The sequence below is a fragment of the Neofelis nebulosa genome, chromosome 2 (genome assembly GCF_028018385.1).
Source record: "Neofelis nebulosa isolate mNeoNeb1 chromosome 2, mNeoNeb1.pri, whole genome shotgun sequence".
NCBI classification, from domain to species: Eukaryota; Metazoa; Chordata; class Mammalia; order Carnivora; family Felidae; genus Neofelis; species Neofelis nebulosa.
The window spans coordinates 142,816,082-142,840,174 of NC_080783.1; the positions used below are offsets into that span (position 1 = coordinate 142,816,082).

Genomic DNA, 24,093 nt, shown 5'->3' on the forward strand with positions numbered 1-24,093 from the left:
TTTCACTTGTAGTGATGAGTTTAGCCCACCAAGACTACATCACAACAGAGTGACTGCTTTTTTTTTTTTTTTTTGTAAGATTTTATTTTTAAGTAATCTTTACACCCAACATGGGGCTTGAACTCACAGCCCCAGGATCAAGAGTCATGTGCTTTACCTACTGAGGCAGCCAGGCGCCCATAGCTATTGCTCATTTAATGAGGTCAGCTAAAGAAAGAATTCCTCAGGATCCCTGTGAGGATAGTTCTGATATCCAGATCAGATCAAGAGAAGTAGCTTGGAAGAACAAACCTCACATTACTTAAATGATTTAGAACAGTTTGCCCCCTTAGGAAAAGGTGGATATGGAAGAGTATACAAGTTCAGGAATAAATCAGATGGTCAGAATTTTGCAATCAAAATATGCTGAATAAGGGTGCAACTAAACAGATTACATAAAGGTACTATGGAAAGTGAAGGTGTTGTAGGCCATCATACTGCTTGGATAGTAGATGCTCATGTGGCCCAAATGCAAGATAGAATCTCTATTCAGTTGCCATCTCTGGAAGTGATCTCTAACCAGGAGGACAACAGAGATCAACATGATGTCAAAAATGATTAAAGTAATAGCTCATCCAGGGGCCCCTCGGTGGCTCAGTCGGTTAGGCGTCCAACTGCAGCTCATGTCATAATCTCGCTGTCCGTGAGTTTGAGCCCCATGCTGGTCTCTGCGTGGACAGCTCCAAGCTTGGAGCCTGCCTCGGATTCTGTGTCTCCATCTCTCTCTGCCCCTCTCCCACTCACACTGTCTCTTTCTCTCTCAAAAATAAACATTAAAAAAAAAAATCATCCATTATCCTTGCCAAATTCACCCCAGAAAAAGAAAACTCCTTAGGAGATGCTGGCATTGAAAATCAGACTAATAGACTGATGAACTATATCACCAATTTAGTCACAAAAGATGCCATTGAATTGGAATCATTTTATTCGAAGAGCTGACTTGTCTTCCAGATTGTTGAACATCAGCTGCCACTTATGCATGATTACAACTTAGAAGAGAATTTCACATCCATCGAGGAATCTTCTGAAGAAAACTTAAAACTTGATGGGGCAGGTATCACCTGATGCAGTGTCACCTGATGTTGCACATTCAGATCCACCTGTGTGAGCTCTCTTTGTAGGACTGGATAACTGAGTGAAACAGGCAGGGCCAGAATACATGGGCGAATGTACACACATCCTTATGTTAAGGCCAGTGTTGCAATAAAGATCTTATCAAGAATTGGTGGAAAGTGTATTTTACATTCATAACATAACAAACACCTGAAGTCCAGAAATATTTTTCTTCATGGCCCTGATCAGCAAGTAAAAATAGAAGACTCTGGTCTGGCCTATACAGACATCATTCAGAATATGGACTGGATCAGGGCACCTAGGTGGCTCAGTCAGTTGGGTATCTGACTTCTACTCAGGTCATGATCTCACGGTTTGTGGGTTTGAGCCCCACGTCGGGCTCTGTGCTGACAGCTAAGAGCCTGTAGCCTGCTTCAGATTCTGTGTCTCCCTCTCTCTCTGTCCCTCCCCTGCTCTCGTGCACTCTCTCAAAAATAAAATACACATTAAAAAATTAAAAAACAAACAAACAAAAAACCATGGACTGGATCAAGAGAAATGGCAACAGAATACCAGCATATACTTCCAGAGTGGGTACTTGTCTGTATGTACACTTAACCTGAAGAGTTGGAAGGATTTGAGCGTGACACCAAATTAGATATGTATAGCTTGGGTGTGATCCTACTAGAACTCTTTCAGCCGTTTGGAACATAAATAGAACAAGTACAAGTTTTAATAGGTTTAAGAAGTGGGCAGTTACTTGAGTCCCTCAGTAAAAGGTATCCCACAAAGCCAAGTGGATCTAGCACTTAGAAAGAATGCATCTCAGAGACCATCTGCTCTGTTCAGTTGCTATAAAGCGAAATTTTCCAAACTGTTGGAAATATTAATCTCACCCTACAGATGAAGATACTAGAACAAGAAAAATTGAAGAACTGAAGAAGCAGCTAAGCCCCCTTTCTCAGGACAAAGGGGTTAAAGATGACATAGAAGATGAGGGTGTGCCTGTCTACTAGCGCTAATTAGGCTCTATAAATGTGAAAGTGGTCTTAAACTCTTTAGGCTAGTCAACTGGAATGTAAATTTTCAATCTTCATTAGTGTGCAATACTTTTATTTAGTAAGCCTGTATGACATTAAAATTTAACTTAAAAAAGATTGTATTTACATAAAATAAAAGGCAAAACTAATCAATAGTTTTAGAAAACAGAATAGTAGTTACTTCCAGGGAAGAAGACAATGTTAAAATAGGGGCAAAAGGGGCTTCTGGGGTGTTCACACTGCTGTGTCCTGACCTGAAGGCCAGTGATATGAGTATGTTTAATTTGTGAAAACATATGCATGGTATATGCAGTTTTAAAAACTGGTACCCTTTCGGGGCACCTGGGTGGCTCAGCTGGTTAAGCATCCAACTGTCGATTTTGGCTCAGGTCATGATCTCAGGGTTATGAGATCGAGCCCTGAGGTAGACTCTGCGCTGGGTGTGGAGTCTGCTTAAGATTCTGTCTCTCCTCCTTTCCCTCTCTCCACCCACTTGCACACTCTCTAAAAAAATAAAAATAAAAATAATTGGTATCTTTTCAATGTTATCAATCTGACAGTCTGCTGAAAAAGATAGATAAGGAAGTGGGGAAGATATTTACTAAACAGTAACTTTATTTCTCAAGAACCCTAAAAATTTGTTTCTCTCTCTACAAGATTTAAAAAATCTCAACAATGGACATTATAATGACTTTTAAATGCTAAAAAGTAAACTAAAAGTAAAACATTGCTTAATTAGCTTTGTTATGCCTGGATCCTAGGACTGCCATTACAAAAGTACAAGTAAAACCACATTTTCTGAAATAACAATAAACAAAGGAGAAAGTCAGGTATTAAATACCAAATGATCAAAATGTTGGGCCTAAGATTCTCGAAACTACTAAAAATGTTAGTAATAGCAATCTCCTGCTATTAATCTGTGTAGATTATTAAATATAAAAACAATTTATAAAACACATCAGATTTTATTGCTTGAAGAATACAGCATATGAAATCACAAGAATGTCAAAATGAAAAGTCACTAGGCTTCAAACATATAATACATTATCAGATGCAGTAAAATATTAATTAACCTGAACTCTGCATCAGGGAAAAAAAAGTGGAAAAATATCTAAGTTGTTTACTTAAGAAACAGATATACTTAAAATAGAAAGAATAAGGATGTTACAGTACAAATTAGAAAAGCCAACACTTATTAACTTATTATTTCTTAGACTAGACTACCTTTGGTACTTAAACTTTAAAAAAAAAAAAAACCCTTCTATCTTGTCCAAAGCACTTCATGGATACAATATCAACTTCAACTTAAAACATTCAGCAAAATTAACCTTTTCATGGTATGGGGGAAGTGTATTTAGTAAATGTATGCTAATATTTCACTTTTTCTAAAACTGCAAAATAAGACCTTTAAGAAATCTAATACTTATAAACTTTACTTATTTAGCTCTCCAATTAAAACTGAATCCCAGCAACCACAATTTATCCTTGGACTTGGTGAATATACAAATTTAAATGATTTGGCAACTGACATAGGAATTTAGATTACTTTATACTATCTTAAAGTGGCTTTTCCATTCTGTTTCCAAAGTACAAACAATATGCCATTTCTTCAATACACTGGATTCCTCTAAAAATCACTACCATACTTTATTTAGTGGAACCAAATTAAAGCTTCTCCCTTTTAATGAGTAGGTTGAAACTATTTATGTTTCATATAGGGCTGATCAGTTATGACACGCTTTCTTAAACAAAATAAAACCAATCATTTTTAAAGCTATCACTCAATTATGATGGAGATAATGATGCCATTTCAAAAGGAAGCACTGGACACTCTAGGCCATCTAGTCAAGAAAATGTAAAAGTAATGCTAAAAACAAACAATAAGTAAACTATAACTATCAGTTAAATTACAAAAAAATCCCTCTTTTATAGTAAGCATGCTTATTAACTTTCATTTCTTTCCCCCAGCAAAGGTTTGATATTCATGAATCTCCATTAAACCAATGGAACCTAAGCAATTGTTTCACAAGTTCCAATAAAGATGGATGGACTAAGCAAGTAATACTATTAACAATTATTGGAGTGAAATAGTAAGAATCGTGACAGTCCTCAAAATTGGGCAGTCTTTGAAATGTAATAGCATAGCTCAAGATGAATTATGCCATAATAAAACTGTAGTTTTTACCTCTACATAAAACAAAAACAAAATCAAAAACATAACCCACCGAATTCATACAACTACTATTGAACATACTCCTTCCTAAGTTTTTGGATGTCATTTTGAGATTTTTTTAAACAAGCATATTTATCTGAGTATATATATTTATTGCCTATATATATACACTCATTTTAAAAGACAAAAAATTCAGATACTACAAAACTGAACTCTTTGTTTTTTCACCATCCTGATCTAACATCTACTGCATTACACAACACCCTCCCCCCAATAATTTAAAATTCCCAATTTTTAGTCTAGTTAAAAGGGCAGAGGAAATGCAAATGCAGATTTAGAGTTTCTGTATAAATTTCACTGTATTTTTATAAACTTGACGTTTTCTGTAACACTGTTTATTGATCAAATAAAGGACTCACTGCTATCTAAAATTTCATAAACACCATTAAAAATTCAAAATTGATATTATACTGAATCTTAAATTTTCAATAGTTCAAAGAGACAGTTTTTACATGAATAGCACACAATAGATGAAACTTAACAGCAGACATCCCTAGAATACCAATGGCAAGTCCACCAAGATGCATACAAAATTACAGATAAGCATTTCTTTCACTGTTTTCTTGTGCAGGGAAAAACATTTATAGAGGAAATAGAAACTCAGCTGGTAAATTTCAGATATCATCATCATCTTCTTCATCCTGAGAAGATCCAGCCTGGTTAGATGCGCTGGCTGTGGCAGCAGCAAGCTGTGCTTGTTGGGCAGCCTGCTGCATTTGAAGCCATTCCTGCTGGGCCAATTCTGCTTGTTGCTGTCTAGCCTAAACACCAAAAACATAAAAACAAGTAATAATTTTTTTAAAACTCACAACATACACACTTTGGTTAAGTATAGATTAAGCCAATTACAGACTTAGTTATTACCAAATTTGGATATTTTCCAACCACTAAATAACTGTTATACATCTGGAAAACATGAACTCTATAAGGAAATACAGTTAGACAACTGCTTCTCTATCAACTAAGGACAGTTTCCAAAACTTAGTTCTCTTATAGACAGTTCTTTTATGCCACATAATTTTATGACCTTTGGTTCAACTGAAATTGAAAAAGCTGGTACAAAAATCATAATGTTCTCTCTTTGGTTCCTTTCCCAGTTTCTCTCTTCCTTTCTTTTTTTTTTTTTTTTAACGTTTATTCATTATTTATTTATTAATTTATTAATTTATTTATTAGCATTTATTCATTTCTGAAAGGCAGAGAGAGAGCACGAATACGGGAGGGGGAGAGAGAGAGGGAGACACAAAAACAGAAGTAGGTTCCAGGCTCCAAGCTGTCAGCAGAGTCCGACGTGGGGCCACAAGATCATGACCTGAGCCGAACTTGGCCACTTAACCGACTGAGCCACCCAGGCACCCCTACATTTATTCACTTTTGAGAGACAGAGAGCTAGAGTGTGAACAGAGGAGGGGCAGAGAGAGAGGGAGACACAGAATCTGAAGCAGGCTCCACGCTCAGAGCTGTCAGCACAGAGCCTGACACAGGACTCTAACCCATGAACCACGAGATCATGATCCAAACTGAAGTCAGATGCTTAACCAACTGAGCCACCCAGGAGCCCCTCTCTCTTCCTTTTTTTCACTTGATTCTTTTGTCCTCTCAATTTACAATCTAGATGCAAACATTTTTTTAATATTTTTTTTTAATGTTTATTATTTATTCTTGAGAGAATTAGAGAAACAGAACACAAGTGGGCGAGGGGCAGAGAGAGGGAGACACAGAATCTGAAGCAGGCTCCAGGCTCTTTGCTGTCAGCACAGAGCCTGATGCAGGGCTCAAATTCGTGAACCACAAGACCTGACCTGAGCCAAAGTCGGATGATCAAGCGACTGAGCCACCCAGGTACCCCAGATGTAAACATTTTTCAATCTAAAAATTATTTCTATGATTTGAAAGTTGTCTAGTATAGTACCCCTAACTCTTAAGAAAAAGTACTATACATGAGTATAATAGCTATTTTGATGTTTGAGTTTCTATCACAGGTCCCTACCCTATACATACATTTCTCCTCTGTCCCTCTCCCCTAAATAAACACACATGGGTACACACACACACACCCACCCACACACACACACACACCCTTCCCATATACTCACTAGAGAAAAGGCACTTATCCAGGACTGAATTTAAGTGAGATAGTGAAAATCCATTCATTTGATATATCCTCTCTAAAAACCATCACAGAATTTTAGAAACCAAGATACGCACATAAACGTTACGAGCAATGTTGCAACAGCTAACGGTCTTTCCCAATTTAATTCATTAGCAGAAAAACCACATCAAGAAGGAAAAAATCAATCTGTTCTTGAAAAGATCATATAAATTCCATTGGAATCTACCAAAACAATGCTGTTTCCCTTTCTGCCCTTTCTCAGAATTGTCCTTTAAGCCTGACTCACACTCACCACACCACCCTCCTTTATGCATAGCCAATTCCTAGTTATCTATTAAAACAGAAATTAGTCTTTCTTGGCCATCTAGATCATACTGTGCACTTTGTTTCATATGCCAAAATTCTCTATGCATTCCCATACCTATTTACTTTGTTCTCAAATTATCTGAGTATGTATCTTTTTTCCCACTAGACTTGAGAATAGAGACTATTTTCATACTCCTTGTTACATTCCCAACACACAGTCCTCCAGTATTTTCTGAAAGCATGTTTTGTGGGAAACAGTACTGCTCAGTATAACTCTAACATTAAGATTTTACCATGTACATTCCTAACTTTTCTTAATAATCTCTCTTGAATTTATTATCCAATCATTTCTAGAGAAAATTCTAATCAGGTCATTATTATACTTAAAAAAAAAAATCATCTGTTACCCAATTAAGTCCAATTTCTCAACCTAGAGTTCAAGGTCCTCCAAATTACTGCCTGCCCCAACCTATCTCCCAATTGTAATACATACTTGGTACTCCAAAAAAAACCCTAAAACTTAAAATGCTTCCCCAATACACCATACCCTCCCATTTTCACTACCTTAACTCATGCTGATAGTCATTCTATTTGAAATTTCCTAATTTTCACCTACTGAAGTTCTACTCCTCAAGTCAAACTGAAGTATCATTTTCTCCATTTTTTTCCTAAGTCCTAACTATATCATTCAGGACCTAATCAGGAGATAGAAGTCACATTAGTTAGGGGAATAGAAAGAATGCAATATAAAGGATTGTTAACCAAGTATAAAGTTGGTAACTAGGTCATTGAAAAGGCATGAAAAGAACACTTAGATATTACACAACTGGTAACTACCAAAAGCAGCCACCAATCCTAAAACTGAGGGAATAAAGGAAGAGGCTGGAATTTTTAAAACTTAATTTTTTTTTTTAATTTTTTTTTTCAACGTTTTTTATTTATTTTTGGGACAGAGAGAGGCAGAGCATGAACGGGGGAGGGGCAGAGAGAGAGGGAGACACAGAATCGGAAACAGGCTCCAGGCTCCGAGCCATCAGCCCAGAGCCTGACGCGGGGCTCGAACTCACGGACCGCGAGATCGTGACCTGGCTGAAGTCGGACGCTTAACCGACTGCGCCACCCAGGTGCCCCTAAAGCTTAATTTTTAAGAAGCTTAAAAGAACAATCCATGGAACTGAAACTCAGACCTCTGAAGAACTGGCATAGATTGGCTGGTAAAAGCATCTCTGAGCTTGATAGAGGGCCCAAGGTTTGAGACTCACACCCTGGAGGAAAATGATGAATGTTTATGCTGGTTCTGTAAAGAAACTATACGCTGGATTCAGTTCCTGCCACAGGAAAAAAAAATTGATGCAGCGAGAGTAAAGATGCATTGGTAGGTTGCTCAAAGGAACCTGAAGCTAATAGGAAGTAAAAGAAAGGAGCCCAAGTGCTGCCTTCCTCCTCTAGCCTGGCAATCTCCCTCCAGAACCCCCTACTGGAAGCAGAGTCCAATGAAGTCCAATAGAAAAGCAGAAATGTGGTTTATAGAGTACTAGGCTTGATCACAAATCAAAGCACAGAAAGGTGGGTTTCAGGCTAAGAAAATTGTTTAGTTACTGGTGCATGCGTTTTTTTTTTTTCTTTTGAAAACTTTATTTCAACACAACTATGCTTACAAAAATATTTTTTTTTCCTAGTATTGTATTTTATTATTTCATTTCACTTGATGAAATCTCCCCAATTAACATATTTATAAGTAACATCTCCTTGTGATTTTGATTTGCAAAAATACATTTATATTGGTTAACAGAATGCAATTTAAGTTTAACTTATCCTACTCAACTTGGACCAAAACTTACTATATGATTTAAGCTTTTTAAAAAAAAAAGGAAAGGATTTGCAATATAATTTTTTTTTCATCTACCACAAATGTATGTAAGAGATCCTCCATCAAATGCTACTACAGGAAGCACAACAAGAACCTTGAGAAACTAACCCTTGGTATGTCTCAAACCCACACATACTGTGCTATAAACCATTTATGAAACTGGTATAACAAAATACTGTATATCTCAATGCCAGTTTACAAAGTTCAATAACTAATGGGTGTTGGAAAGAGTGCAGAAGGCCTATGTACACATGTGAAAATGTAAAAGCTATCCAATTTAGTTAGTATTGCATGTAGATCCATCATGAATCTATGCAAACCAAGATTCCAATAATTTCTTAAATCTGAATTAACACTATCAGCTTAGGTCATCTGCTGAGGTCAACAAGTAAACTGCATACAAGCTGTTTTTCTGAGTTATGCAAAAAAGAAAATTAAGTTTCTTCCTCAACTTTTCAGTCCAGAACTGATATTCTACTACAGGTAAGGTATTCCAATGTCAACATTCATAAGGTAACATGTGATGAGATCTGCTTTGGTTTAAATTTGTATTAGCACTCACATGCGAAATAACTGGCACACTCTTACACTGCCAAAATCTAATGTAATGTCTCTGTACTTGGGAACTCTTTATATTTTCCTCATGAAAGTAGTTAGCCTCATATTACAGTTGTCAGTGTACCTATATCATACCTCTCCTAAAAGACAAAAACTTTTTTTGTTTAGGAAATCAGAAACCAGATATTCTAATAACTAATTGCATCTATTTTTACTTAAAAAGTATGAAAAAGTTATTTTAACACACAGGCATATTTACCTTTACAGCAGGAATACCCAGAGTGTAAAAAAGACTAAGAATGCTTCATGAAAAACATTTTAAGAATTCATAAGAAAACTGTAGGGCAAACCAAATATGTGAATTTAATAAACTTAAGAATACTTACTCTGTGACTTAATCAATCATATACAGGTATAATTTCGTGGCACAGGAAAAAAAAACAACTCAGTTTCAAGTCTCTACACAGATTTTACTGCAAAAGCTGCTTGATCTCATAGTTTATTCAGTAATCTACAAAGACATGTACTGGTTACAATTAAAATTTAACTGACTTTTGGGGCACCTGGGTGGCTCAGTCAGTTAAGCATCCGACTTCGGCTCAGGTCATGATCTCATGTTTCATGAGTTCGAGCCCCACGTCGTGCTCTGTGCTGACAACTCAGAGCCTGGAGCCTGCTTCGGATTCTGTGTCTCCCTCTCTCTCTGCCCCTCCCCTGCTCATGCTCTGTCTCTGTCTCTCAAAAATAAATAAAAGATTTAAAAAAAATTTAACTGACTTTTAAGTACCCATATTAGCAAACATGTTTCTCTGTCTAGACATAAAAACATTCCTGTGCCTTTAAAGTCTATGTTGATTGATAAATTTTATTTTCATAAATTAAAATTTTCAGCAGTACTTTTTCTAATTTTTTTCTCTCTTGACTCTTACCCAACCTACCTCAAGTATTTTTCTTTTAAAATGGGAGTGTGAAAGACAGTAAGTGTATACTTCCTAATTAATTTCTTCTTTTGGAGATTTTCATTATGTTTTAGACTCTCCTCCCCACCCAAATACTAAAATAACTCATTTGTAATTTACAGTTAATCTTAACTTCAATATATTAATGGTTCCCCCTTTCCACATTTTGTTGTTAGCAGTTGAAAGACCGCTTCAAATGAAGATGCTATTGTGTTAGTATTTAAAACAAAGTCTAAAAGGTGAAATGAAATCAAACTGATAAAAAAGCTGTTATATTTACTTACCATATTTAGGACTTAAGTGCTTTGTGCTTTAAGGAAGAAGTACTAGACAGGTGCTATAATTTTACCTCTCTGTTGATTTTCCTCACAAGAGCAAAGAAATATTAAGGGATCCTCACCCATAGATGAAGGCAAGAATGAAGGAAGATAAGGAAGAGGAAATAACAAATGACAAGGATAGAAAGGTAAAGACAGATTTGGTGGGCAATTATTTCTTTCATTCTTCTTTTTGCCCTGGAAAGGATAAAGCCATCATGTTCCACTTAAAAGTTCTAAAATAAGTGTAAGTGGACAAAATCGTGGCTAGAACATTAGCATAGTAATGTAGAAACAGCACATGTCTAGGGGTCAGGAGACTTGAGTCTGAATTTAGACTCTAACACTTCCTAACTATATGAACTTAACCTGTTTTATTTGTTTAACTCAATCCTTCCCAGTAAACTAAGTTCCATCATAATAAGAACCATGTCTCTTTCGTATACTATTATAAGCCTAGCATTTAGCACTGTATCTGATAAATAGTGAGGACTTCAGTAAACATCTGTAGAACAAATGAATGAATGATCTCATGCAAGTTTCTTTCTCCATCTGAGTCTGTTTCTTAACATGTAAATGAGTATAACAAAATTCACATTTATTTATTTTATTTATATTTATAAAAACTGCAAAGTATGTAAAGTAATAGAGCATCTTTTTCCTTTTATCAAATATCTAATTTGGCACTCTCTAGGTAATCTGCAATAGCAGAGAGTTAATAAATAATAGCCACTAATGTTTTTTTAATCATCAGTCTTTGTTATCTCATATTCATATGGATTATAAAGTGTTTACTTGTATTCACACCTGTTTCAAAAGCTTTTAGTACCTCCTTAGTACCAATCTTGTAGGTTGTTGTGAGGATTTAAAAAAATACAGGTAAATTATTTGGCAACATGATTAACACATGATTAGAACTCAATAAATGTTAGTAAACTTTTATTTTTATTAGTTTGAATGGTATTCTGATGTCTAGTGCTTGATAACACTTAAAATTCAAATGCTTTTTGATTCAAACTTATGACTACTTAAGTTATTATGACTACAAAGAGATCAGGTATAGGGCTAGTCTGAAAGAGATTACCAAAAGTGATACTTCCCAGTTCTAATGGTAACTACAGTAACTGGTAGGAAATCTCACCTCTTCAACCCAAAACTGCCTTACAATCTAATTTGAAATGAGAGGCCAAAACTTAGAATAAGAACTTCATCTTCTCCTTTTTTTATTTTAAAGAGAGGAATATTAGTACTAATCCTTCACAGACTGGGAATTAGAGTTTTAATAAGAAAGGGAGGAAAGGAGGGAGGAATTTTTTAATTTTTTAAATTTAAAAAATTTAGGGAGGGAATTAGAGTTTTAATAAAAAAAGGGAGGAAAGGAGGGAGGAATAATTTAATTTTTAATTAAAAGAGGGAAGGAATTTTTTAAGATTAGTATGTTTGTTTTAAAGGTACATTAAAGGGGCGCCTGGGTGGCGCAGTCGGTTAAGCGTCCGACTTCAGCCAGGTCACGATCTCACGGCCTGTGAGTTCGAGCCCCGCGTCAGGCTCTGGGCTGATGGCTCAGAGCCTGGAGCCTGTTTCCGATTCTGTGTCTCCCTCTCTCTCTGTCCCTCCCCCGTTCATGCTCTGTCTCTCTCTGTCCCAAAAAATAAAATAAACGTTGAAAAAAAAAAAAAAAAAATTTTAAAGGTACATTAAAAACCTAATTAACTATAAAATAGACGTTTATTAAATTTTCCTTATATACCACTCATTATAAAATTTGATATAGTATTTTCTCACCAGCCCATCATTTTAAATCTTAAGAATGTTTAAGTATACTTTTCATGCTTTTAACTGGTCGTTCTGTCTGGACAAAAAAATAAAAAACTCAAAGTAAAATCAGTAGTTATTTTGGAGTTGTTCTCCTTGGAAAACCAATTGTTGCTGGAGCACCTGGGTTGCTCAGTTGGTTAAGCGTTCAACTTCAGCTCAGGTCATGATCTCATGGTCGGTGGGTTCGACCCCTACACTGGGCTCTATGCTGACAGCTGAGAGCCTGGTGTCTCCTTCAGATTCCGTGCCTCCCTTTCTCTTTGCCCCTCCCCTGCTCGCACTCTGTCTCCCTCTCTCTCTCAAAAATAAACATTAAAAAAATTAAAAAAGGGGCGCCTGGGTGGCTCCGTTGGTTGAGTGTCCGACTTCGGCTCAGGTCATGATCTCACGGTTCAAGTTTGAACCCCACATCTGTGCTGACAGCTCAGAAGCTGCAGCCTGCTTCAGTGTCTGTGTCTTCCGCCCTCTCTTCTCCACTCATGCTCTGTCTCTCTCTCTCTCTTTCAAAAATAAATAAACATTAAAAAATTTTTTTTAAATTTTTTTCTTAATGTTTATTTTTGAGAGAGAGAGAGAGAAACAGAGCTGGAGTGGGGGAAGGGCAGAGAAAGAGGAAGACACAGAATCCGAAGCAGACTCCAGGCTCTGAGCTGTCAGCACAGAGCCTGACGCAGGGCTCGAACTCACAGACCATGAGATCATGACCTGAGCCGAAGTCGGGCGCTCAACCGACTGAGCCAACCAGGCGCCCCAAACATTAAAAAAAAATTAATAAAAAAAGAAAACAGGTTGCTGCAAATATTTACTTTAAAAAAAGTTTTTTTTTAACGTTTACTTTTGAGACAGCGTGCACCAGAGTGGGGGAGGGGCAGAGAGAGAGAGAGAGGGAGAGAGAGAGAGAGAGGGAGGGAGGGAGAGAGAGAGAGAGAGAGAGAGAGAGAGAGAGGATCTGAAGTGGACTCTAAGCTGACAGCAGAGAGCCAGAAGCGTGGCTGGAACTCACAAACCATGAGATCATGACCTCAGCTGAAGTTGGGACGCCTGACTCACTAAGCCACTGAAGCACCCCGTTTAAAAAAATAAAAAAAAAAAATTTTAATGAGCAAATATTTATTTTTTTATGAAGCAAATAACTGGCCAAACAGAGTCAAACTGGTTAGATTTAAACATCAGACTCTATGATCAAACAACCAGCCACAGAAAGAAAATCCTCTGTATATATATATTGATTTAAGAAATGATTTCAGAAACCAGTATGATTTCTGTTAGCAAACAGGGCAGTGTTCAGATGAAAACAATTTATAATGCATTACTTACTTTTGCAAATAATTCTTGCTGCTGTCTCAATAACTCTTCTTCAGGAATGCCAAGGTTTTCCAAACGAGAACTGGCCTTTCTTCTTTTTAATGCTACAGTCTTGCATTCTTGTAAGACTTCTTTTACTTCACTGATGTAAGAGCCAAAGCCCAAACTTTCTAGTGCTAGGGAAATGAAAACATGAAAGAGTGATAAAACTTAGTCTTTCCCCCCATTTATGAAAGATTAAGCTTTTGTGGTATTTTGGGGGGTTTTTTTTGGAGGGGAGGGGATTTCTGTCTTCTAATAATTTTACCTATTTTATAGTTGCACAGCAATTATTTGAATGGCTAAATCAAAATATCGTATCAACTTTCTTATTATATTACAAATTAGGTAAAACTTGAGGAACATTTAACAGCACAGGCCTTTACTTTTCTGATTAATTTTTAAAAACCAAAGCATTTCCTGTGAGAGGAAAAAAACAAAGTCCAATGTAAGAACATGTGCTTTTAGTAAGAAAACATTTTTCCTATACCACTCACAGTAAATCAAACATCATTACCTCAGTCACTTTCTAGAAGAATACCAAAAAAAACAAGTATTTGGAGTCTACTTGTTAATAACATATTTTGTGCCATTTGGCTTAGAAAAAGTAGGTTGGTAACATATGTTCTAAGTTTCAGTAGGATGGGATAAAAGAATGGATAAGTTCTTTTGTACAATATACCAAACAGGAGACTATTTTTAGCAAAGGTACTCCAACTGCCAAGTTTAAGAAATACGGGTGGAAATAACTTATGAAATTCAGCATTTATATTCAGCCAACAAGTTTCCCTTGAAAATAAAACTTAACAGGAAGCACTATAAAAACATTTCAACTGATGTGGCAGAAAACTGGAATAAAGAAAGACTGTAAGGTTAGAAGTATTAACAATTTTCTCTCCCTTTATTTTTTCACATTTACAAAGAAAATTTTATAGTAATGCACCTTCTAAATGCCTTCTATAATCAAGACAAAGCATAACGTTTTCTTTTGGCTCACAGTAATTAAAATTGTATTTTATAGTTTTCTATATATTGCCAGTGCCCCAAAGGCATTTTTGTTTTCTGACCCAATGATGAAATATAGATGGTGAAAAATATAGTTGATGAATTTAACTTAGTGTATCAGTTCTTGCAGTTTTTCAACAATTATGATGAACCAGACTGCCCTCAGCAAAGTTGCCCCGAATTCCAACTGCAGGGATTTGCTCTTCAAGGAGAATACCAAATACACCTTAACAAATACGCATTCCCTCCCGTATAAGCTGTGGTTTTTAAGGACATTTTGAAATGATTTATGACTTTAATTACTTCAAATATTAAGCTGTTTTGCATCAACCTTCTTTAGAAATAATCTCATGCCAAAAAGCAGAGTACTATTACTTGAATTTTAATTATACTAACATATTGCCTCTGCTCCCCAAAAAATTTCAGTTAATTCATTACTCTGAGTTCTGAATATCAAAATAACTACCACATAATTCTTGGCCTAAAAAGTTGGAGATATAGTGGAAAATTAAGTGAAGATTAAGCAGCCTACATTTTTTACTTGAATTGACAGACTGATAATTTGGTGTCAATGCTAGAAGCCAAAGTTTTTCTTTTATTTTTTCTCTTTTTTTTTTTAAATGTTTATTCATTTATTTTGAGAGAGTGTGAGTGAGCAGGAGCAGGGGCAGGGCAGAAAAAGAGAGAAAGAATCCCAAGCAGGCTCCACACTGTCAGAGCAGAGCCCAACACAGGGCTCAATCTCACGAACCTTGAGACCATGGCCTGAGCCTAAATCAAGAGTTGGATGCTTAAGTGACTGAGCCACCCAGGCACCCCAATTTCTTCTCTTTTTTAAAGGCATATAGTAGTATATTTTCAATAATATTGGCTGGAGACAATACCAAAAGAAACCAAGAGAATGGCTTGTGGTTTCCTCCCAACATTCTGAAGAAAGTCGTATTTCCTTAGCGTATACCACATTTCTCTAGGATCTAGCCCTGCTACATTTCCAGCTTTATTTCTGCCATTAAATCCCTACATATGCTAAATCTAACTGCTCAATGTTTCCCAACAGACATCAGTTCCCCACATTCATACTGATGGTAATGCATTCAAGGCTCAAATCAAACTCCATCTTTAAGTAAACTTGCCTGATGCTCATAGATAAAAGTAATCTCCCCCTTGTAAAATCAGATAGACATCTTAGAATTTGAAATTTCGTTGTCAATATATTCATATAACCTTGGATACACTGCTTCATATCTCTAAGCTTCAGTTTTCCTTCTCTGAGAATAGCATTTCATAGTATCTTCCTAAAACATATGCAGTATGGCGGTTAAGCCTGCAGGCCCTACAGCTGCCAGAGACTGATCCCAGCTCTGCCTCATATGAACTGTATGAGCCTAGATAAGTTCCTTCACCTCTGTGCCATTAAAGCAAGAATAACAGTACCTGTATCTCCTCAGATCAGGTTACTGTGAAGAATAAATGAATTAATATAAACAAAGAGCTTAGAACAGAGGCTGGCCCACAGAAGCAAAATATTCATGATATTATTTTTAGGACTATAGGGATCAACAAGTGATCTACAGCATTTAACACCATGTCTAGCACATAAGATTCCCATAACCACTTGGACTATGTATTATTCATCTTTATTTTTTCCCTTACATTTAAAAGAGCACCCTAATAAGTGTACACGACATAAATAAATGTGCACCTATGCATTATCACACTAAATTCAAGTTGAACGAATATATTTATAATATAAAATATTAAATTTATAAAATTAATCAACACCATGCAGACAATTCTTCAAATTATCAATTACTAGACTCAACATCAAAAAAATCCAATCCAAACTATTTTTAACCATGGAGAGTTTGAGTTAAAAATTTAAAAACTCACTTTTAAAACCATCTAAGGTTGAGAACACCGCTTTAAAAAAATTTGCAAGTGAATCCAAGGTTAATATTTAATATTATTCAAAGAGCTGCCATATACAAATTTGTACTCTCAATTAAATGGTTCAACAGGAAGAGCCATAAATTTTAATTTCTAAAACTGCACTGACTTTAATCCAAATTTTAAATACACTATGGTTACCAGGAATAAGTAGATAATAGTCTTTTCTAAACAAGGAGATTTTACACCATTTGTTACCATATAGGAATAATCATTTCCATTTTACACAAAGAGTATCTTAAAGGATAAGGGAAATGACTCTTAAGCAGGGCCATCATTGCGGATTTGCAGGTTATTCAGTGCACAACAGGACCATATCTAAGGAAGGCCATTCATACTGTAAACATAGATCTGTATGTTTATTACGGCACTTTTCTGGCAGATGGTAGTAAAGGTTTTTAGGGAAGAAGTGCCTTTTTCTAGTCTGTATAAAGAGACTTAATGGACTGTTAGGGCCCTGGCTCTATCAAGGATCTCAGAGTAAAATCCAGAAAAGAAAAAAATAAAAATTTTTGCTGGTAAAACACATACATCACTTGCTCCTCAGATGCCTGTCTGCTCCCCTCTGCCATGTACTTTAAAACTATACCCAGAAAAGTGCATGGTATATTAGGGTAAAAAAACATTTGCCACATTTTTCAATTTTAAAGACAGATGTTAAGGTCCCCGTGTGGCTCAGTTGGTTAAGCATCTGACTCTTGATTTCATGAGCTCAGGTCATGATCTCAACAGTATGGTTCATGGTTTTGTGGGTTCGAGCCCTGTGTTGGGCTCGGTGCTGATACGGGGAGCTGGCAGGGGATTCTCTCTCTGCCCCACCGCCCCCCCGCCCCAGATAAACTTTTTTTAAAACGACGAATGTTAAAAAACTTAAAAAAAAAAAAAAAAACCTTTAAAAAAAGAAAGGTGAAAACTTCCATCCAGCAACAATAATACAGGCTTATCTTATTTTACAAAAGTAACGCAATCCTATAAAATTTTGTTATAACAAGAATTTATGTGAATTACTTCATATTCAAATGTGTAATACAGGTTTTTTGTTAAAATATTAAAATATGTAAAATAGCATTCTCAAATTTGTTTTCTTTTGTTTATATGTTAAAGGAAGTGTGTGTGTGGGGGGGGGGGGGTGGTAGTTCACTTAAAATGCATTAAAAGGATGATACAGGCCAAAGTGACTTCTTGGCTCATTAGCCAGGCAAAGGTTTCTGAAGACCCTTAATTATGTCCTCTATGGATTACTACCCCTGGGAATCTGGGACAATAATGAGAGACTGAGGGAACCAAATATAATCAATCGTTATACCCTTACCATTATCTAACACCATGCCAGGTACCTAGTAGTGTTCAAAATTGTTGGTAGCAGAAGAAAAATAAAAACAAGATATGTCAGTTTTAAGTTAAATAAAAAAATCCTAACTTGAAAAAAACTTGATTATGTGATAATACCAATTCCATATACATAATGTGTCCCTTTGGAAAAAATACCAGTATGCATGATTATTTAGATAATACAATATCATTTTCATTCTCATTATTATTACAACTCTGCAATCACTCAGATCCTCTGATTTAAAAACTACTTCACATCCACTTTCTAAAACAGACTGTGGTTTATTTAGGCTTTAGAGCAAAGCTACTCAAACTGTGGTCCATGGACTTGTGCCAGAACTGCTTATAATGGTCTGTGATGAGTTAAGTATGGAAATCAAAGAAAGCATTTAGGAACCTTCACAGCAAAACTTTAACTACATGGGGTGATTGATGTGTTAACTAACCATATTGTGGTATCATTTCACAATATATACACATATCAAATCATTATGCTGTATACCTTAACCTTACACAATGTTATATCAATTATAACTCAATAAAGCTGGAGAAAAAAAAAAAAAGAACCTTCAAAGCAATTTGACAAGAGTAATTTTAAGTTTATTGAATCTAACAACAAAAATTGAAATTTTATGTATTTTTCTATTTTGTTTTTCTAGTGATCCATTTTTATTGTATTTCACAAAAGTACCAGTGTGAGAGGGACTAGATTTTTTTTTAATTCCTTCAACAGAGATAGCCTGGAGCAACTCCATTGCTGAAGAAGCAAATCCTCAGAGACTTTTTCAGTTACTAACTATTGTTATAAATGTGGGGGGGAAATGTGGCAGAAGATTAAAAACTCAAAAAAATAATCACTTAAAATACCTTTATTTATACTTCAGCTTTACAATGGCATGCTGTAAGGTTAAACATAACAGACTTCAAGCTTTATATTTTAATCAGTAACATTACGCATTTTAAAAATTACTATTTAGGGGCACCTGGGTGGCTCAGTGGGTTGGGCGTCTGACTTTGGCTCAGGTCATGATCCTACGGTCCGTGGGTTTAAGCCTTGCTTTGGGCTCTGTGCTGACAGCTCAGAGCCTGAAGCCTGCTTCAGATTCTGCGTCTCCGTCTCTTTCTGCCCTTCCACTGCACGTGCTCTTTCTCTCTCTCTCAAAAATGAATAAACATCTTAGGGGTGTCTAAGGTGGCTCAGTGGCTTAAGCATCTGACTCTTCGTTTTGGCTCACGTTATTATCTTGCAGTTCGCGAGATGGAGCCCTGCATCAGGCTCTGCAGCACAGAGCCTGCTTGGGATTCTCTCTCTCCTTTCCCTCTACCCCTCCCATGAGCTCTCTCTCTCTCTCTCAAAATAAATAAACATTTTTTTAAAGCTTGCCTAAGAAAAGCTAACTTCTAAAATTATAAAATTATTTATTGCAGCATATCATGTAAGATTCTCAACCCTGACTGATTCTCAGTAATTGCAAGTAATACCTGAAACAATTAAGTATTATTTATACATAAATGAGGAAACCTTTAACAGATTTGCCTAAGGCCAAAGACTTTCCAGTGTAGAACTTGCAGTTCTTAACTCTCAATGTCAGTTCTTTACATAACATAACAGAACATGTTAAAACTCATTTAAGAGTATGTGTTCACAAAAACCAGCAATGACATGAAAGGAACACCTTTTATAGCTTAGAAACCCTTTATTTGTGCATCTGTGATCTTCAATACCAAGTCCCCTTTTTAAACTCAAAAAAAGCAAAACATTTCATAATTTTTTCAAAGTTTAACTATTTCAAAGATTTACTAACAATAAAGTTATGTCAACTTTAATAACTTCCATTTTACAGAACAGCCTCAAATGTTTAATTTGCTCTGACAATGTAAAGCAAAGTAGCAAGTGAACAAATGACATGTCCTGAAGCAAAATCTAGTTCATTAAACTTATTAAACTAAAAAATTGGAACTTCAAATGTGAGATTCATATGACTTTATTTTTTTAAATTTTTTTTTTTTAATGTTTTTTATTTATTTTTGGGACAGAGAGAGACAGAGCATGAACGGGGGAGGGGCAGAGAGAGAGGGAGACACAGAATCGGAAACAGGCTCCAGGCTCCGAGCCATCAGCCCAGAACCTGACACGGGGCTCGAACTCACGGACCGCGAGATCGTGACCTGGCTGAAGTCGGACGCTTAACCGACTGCGCCACCCAGGCGCCCCAGATTCATATGACTTTAAATGTACATTATTATTCCACTTGCATATATCCTATATACCAAAATAATAAATGCTTACAGAAAAGCATAAAAAAGTCCTATTTACCATGATTTAGCAAGCTTTCCGGGGTTAAACTGTAAAGATACATTTTAAACACCTAAAAAAAAAATACACACCTTAGAGGATTTCTTTTTTAAAAAAAAAAGTAACCACTCAAGACAAAAATTCTTTAAAATGGTTAAACAATATGAAATATAAGATTATAAATGTATAAGATGTATTCCCCTAACTGGAGGAATTTGGGGCAAAAATGGTAGGTTCTTATCCACTTAACAACAACGTTACCCAAAGAAAGGGTAAATTTGTAAGACTGTAACAGGTCAGTGGATGATTTTTTAAAAAATAATCAATCATCCTCAGTACACAAAGGAAAACACTTTCACTGGAACTTTTGGACTCACACCTTAAATTTAGCATATTCCAAAGTTGAGCTATTTAGCATACTGCTTGCTACAGCTGCACTTTTATTCCATCATGTCAATCAGAAATCTAAATATATCTTAGAAAAGAATAAACTACCCAAGAAGACAGATTGTAATGTGTTATTAGACTTTTGGAACAATCCTCACTCCTGTGTTGTAAACAAATGTTTAGGCAGATCCTTTAGAAAGCTTTTGAAATTTTCATTAGAAAGGCAATGTGGATAAAACATTCTTTTTCTTTTTTATGAGTTGTAAAAGGAAATTATAGCTGTGTTGGATAATCTCATGAAAGACTTAAAACATGTACATACAATATAAAAATAAAACACAAGAGGAAAAATAGAGAACTTGACTTTCACTGTACCTACCAGAGTATTCACACACCACACAAGTTAAAAAAAACAAAACAAAACAAAAAAAACAACGTAGCTTTAAAATCAAATACGGTTTTTCCCAGGGATCTTTTTTCTCTTCATGGACTGAAATAGAAATGGCAGAGTACATTAAAATCTACCTTCCATCCAATCATTAAGGACCAAAAATGAATCATCTAATCCTTTTGTCAATACTGACAATAAAATATTGGATATGGTGAATATGAGATGTGTTCTCTACTTCAGAGTAACAGAACATCACCTTTGCAAAGTTAAATTATGAAAAATAAAATGGTAGACACCTGCCTGCCTACTAAAACGATTAAAATTCATCACGATTTTTTGACTTCAAAAGCAATCAAGAAATTGTTAGAATTTTAATTATTATAAAAGGCAAGTTATCACCTCAAATTGAATGCAACTTTTTCTTAAGAGTATACGTAAGTGCTCCAAAACATTATGACTAGTAAATGTCTCCCTATGCCTGAAACAAACCATCAGAATGTGGTCCCCCAAACCCCTACTACTGGACTAAACCCTTTCCAAGATGGAAAACTGTCCAAACTTTCAGAAATCCTCAATAAAAGCTTAAGTGTATGCATCTAAGTGGGAATTGCAACAGGAAAGGACAGGGAAATGTTCCATGAAAAAAATCTCTTACAAACTTTCAATCCAAGCTTTAAAAATTTATCTCCATAAAGCAAAGCAAGCTACATAAAAGAAAAACTGAGAAAGAGAGGAAAAAGAAAGGAGGGGAAGAAAGGATAATCATCCACCCTTTTCTTCCAGAATAGAACTGGAAAGTTTTGTTAACTTGATGAACAGTAGGACCACTAAACTATTTTAATTTTTATTATTATTATTATTATTTTATTTATTTATTTATTTATTTTTAAGTAAAACGGACACCCTACGTGGGGCTCAAACTCAAAACTCTGGGATCAAGAGCTGCATGCTCCACCAACTGAGCCAGCCAGGGGCCCCTCACTGAACCACTCTTAAAGCTGAAAACACACTCTTCATTCAACATCACCAAACTTTACAACGTTAAAAGCGTTTACATTAAGAATTCTTTCACTCATGCGTTCAGAAAATTCATCTTTTCCTCTATATCCGTGAAAAGGTCGGGTGGGGAAGGGGTGCTGTCTCCACTCATACTTGGAAGATCCTGTCTGAAAATTCATTTTCCAAGGGAGAACTTTGGGTTCCTTTCTCAGTTGTCACGGCTGAGGTTCCACGTTAGGGAGACAAATGCTCAGTTGTCATGTCTAGGTTCAACGGCAGGCAGGCAAAATTCTTGTTGCTTCCGCTTACCTGGCTATAAACAGACGACGACTGCTACTTTATCTTTGGAGGACGTTAGGCTGACCTAAACGCTGGCAATCCTTACTTGTACTCGCCGGATGAAAAGCACCACAAGAATACTACACAGCGAGTTGAAGGCACCGGCTACCTCCATGCCCGCGTGGCTTTTTCGTCTACTCGTAATTATCAGGGGAGAGGAATGAAGGCTTTGACATGAACGGGTCACGCGGCTAGCAGGCTGCCCCTCACCCTCATTCAAACAAACCCCACACACACCACTTACCTTGTATGACATGCTCGGGTGAGATGGTCTTCTTTTCTGATTTGTTGCAAATCTCATTGGCTTCAGAAGATATAAGGTGAATGAATTCAGTGCAGCAGTTCACCACCAGCTCCCGGGCATCGTTGGCCACCCGGACGTTGGGGAGAGTCTCTTTGATCATCTTATTGATAGCAGCTCTAGGTATAGTGAGATCATCATCGTTGCCAGATGAGGAAGCCATCGTATCTCCCTCTCGCGCGCGCCCCGACTTTTAAAAAAACTCCCCAGCTCTGGTCCACTATTCCGCGAAGATTTTTCAAAGGCTGCCCTCAAAGTGGGATCCCAGGAGCGCGAAGAGGGTGCAGAAAACGAGGGGTGGGGGGTGGGGAGGGGCTGGTTCGTGAGGGTGGGGTACACCCGTGTGTGTGAGAGATTTAGGGCGAGATTGGGAGGGAGGTCGGGGGGCTGAAGATAATGGGGACAGCACTGCCTACGTCGGAGAGGAGAAAGCAAAGGTGGTCCGGAAATTTGAGCACTGGGGAACCACCTTCGTGTCTCCTCAGAGGAGCGGGCGCTGTCGCCCAACCGGTCCCCAACCGCGCCGGAGGAGAGGCAAGATCCAGGGGCACTGGCCTCGCCGCGGTACCAGGCGGACACCCAGCGGGCTTGGCTCTAAAGAGCCGGAGCCCCAGCTGCCGCTGCCGCCAGCAGCCGCTGCCGGCGCGTCTGCCAAACCATCCTTCAGACACCCGCGCCGCCGCCTCACAACATGTCGGCCGCGGCCGCTGCTGGAACCGTGGCGACCGCCTGGGAACGAATACGGACAGAGCCGGGCACAAGGGGAACGACAGTAGCAGCCGCCGTGGCCGTTTAGACCGAACGCAGATCGTGGAAGCCGAAGCCGCGGCAACGGTGGTCCCTCCAGAGGCCAAGGAAGAAGGTTTGCTGGAAGCCTCTCCCGATACCCTTTGCGCTACCGGAAGCCTCGCCCCCCCCATCCCCCCTCCCTCCCTCGCAGACTGACTTCCGGGTGTGGCTGCTGCCCTTCCCCCACCCGCGCCAGCGGGAACGGTCCTCGTAGCCAGCAGCTTCCGCCTGCCGTCGTCTCGGCACGCGCCTCGGAATCCCGCCCCTTCACTGGGACCGTAGCCGGGCGAGCGCGCGCGCGTCGTGGTTCCGGAGCTGTGGCGCAGGCTTGGGTTGGGGCTAGGGTGGGTCGCTTCTACCATCTCTCAACCAGCTGAGGCCTCAAAACCTTCTCCCAGCCTTCTCTGAGGACAAAGGAGCGCTGGCTATCTTCTAAGGAACTCTCTTTGCTGTTCTTTAAGGAGCCCAAAGTGGGAATGAAAGAAAGAGGCTTGGGTTCTGTAATGAGATATGAGGAAAGCAGAACGTCATGGGCCTGTGTACATCGTCCAGAGGAAAAGCTTTTGATGATGTCTAATAGATGTTATTCGGATCAAAGCTCTTTATGATCCTTTACCCATTTTCTTGTTTTTTTGGGAAATGAAACGTTCAGAGAAG

At 37.5% G+C, this 24,093-nt stretch overlaps 1 protein-coding gene and 1 pseudogene across 1 annotated transcript; one reads left to right on the forward strand and one right to left on the reverse strand.

Moving 5' to 3' along the window:
• Positions 1-831: 831 nt before the first annotated feature.
• Positions 832-2,108, forward strand: LOC131491053 (eukaryotic translation initiation factor 2-alpha kinase 1-like; annotated as a pseudogene).
• A 969-nt stretch (positions 2,109-3,077) lies between these two features.
• On the reverse strand, positions 3,078-23,522 carry DR1 (down-regulator of transcription 1). The gene is made up of 3 exons (XM_058716529.1): positions 22,591-23,522; positions 13,624-13,787; positions 3,078-5,126 (listed from the first exon to the last, which is right to left on the reverse strand). Exons 1-3 carry the CDS (start codon positions 22,808-22,810, stop codon positions 4,980-4,982), a joined length of 531 nt encoding a protein of 176 aa, XP_058572512.1. The 5' UTR covers positions 22,811-23,522; the 3' UTR covers positions 3,078-4,979.
• Positions 23,523-24,093: the final 571 nt, after the last annotated feature.

Bases quoted from the DNA above. Each gene is read 5' to 3' on its own strand.
- DR1 (XM_058716529.1), bottom strand. From the start codon at position 22,810: ATGGCTTCCTCATCTGGCAACGATGATGATCTCACTATACCTAGAGCT. The intron at 13,788-22,590 runs GTAAGTGGTGTG...TCATTTCCCTAG, and splicing joins ACCCGAGCATGTCATACAAG to CACTAGAAAGTTTGGGCTTT. The intron at 5,127-13,623 runs GTAAGTAATGCA...TTTGGTGTTTAG, and splicing joins AGCAAGAATTATTTGCAAAA to GCTAGACAGCAACAAGCAGA.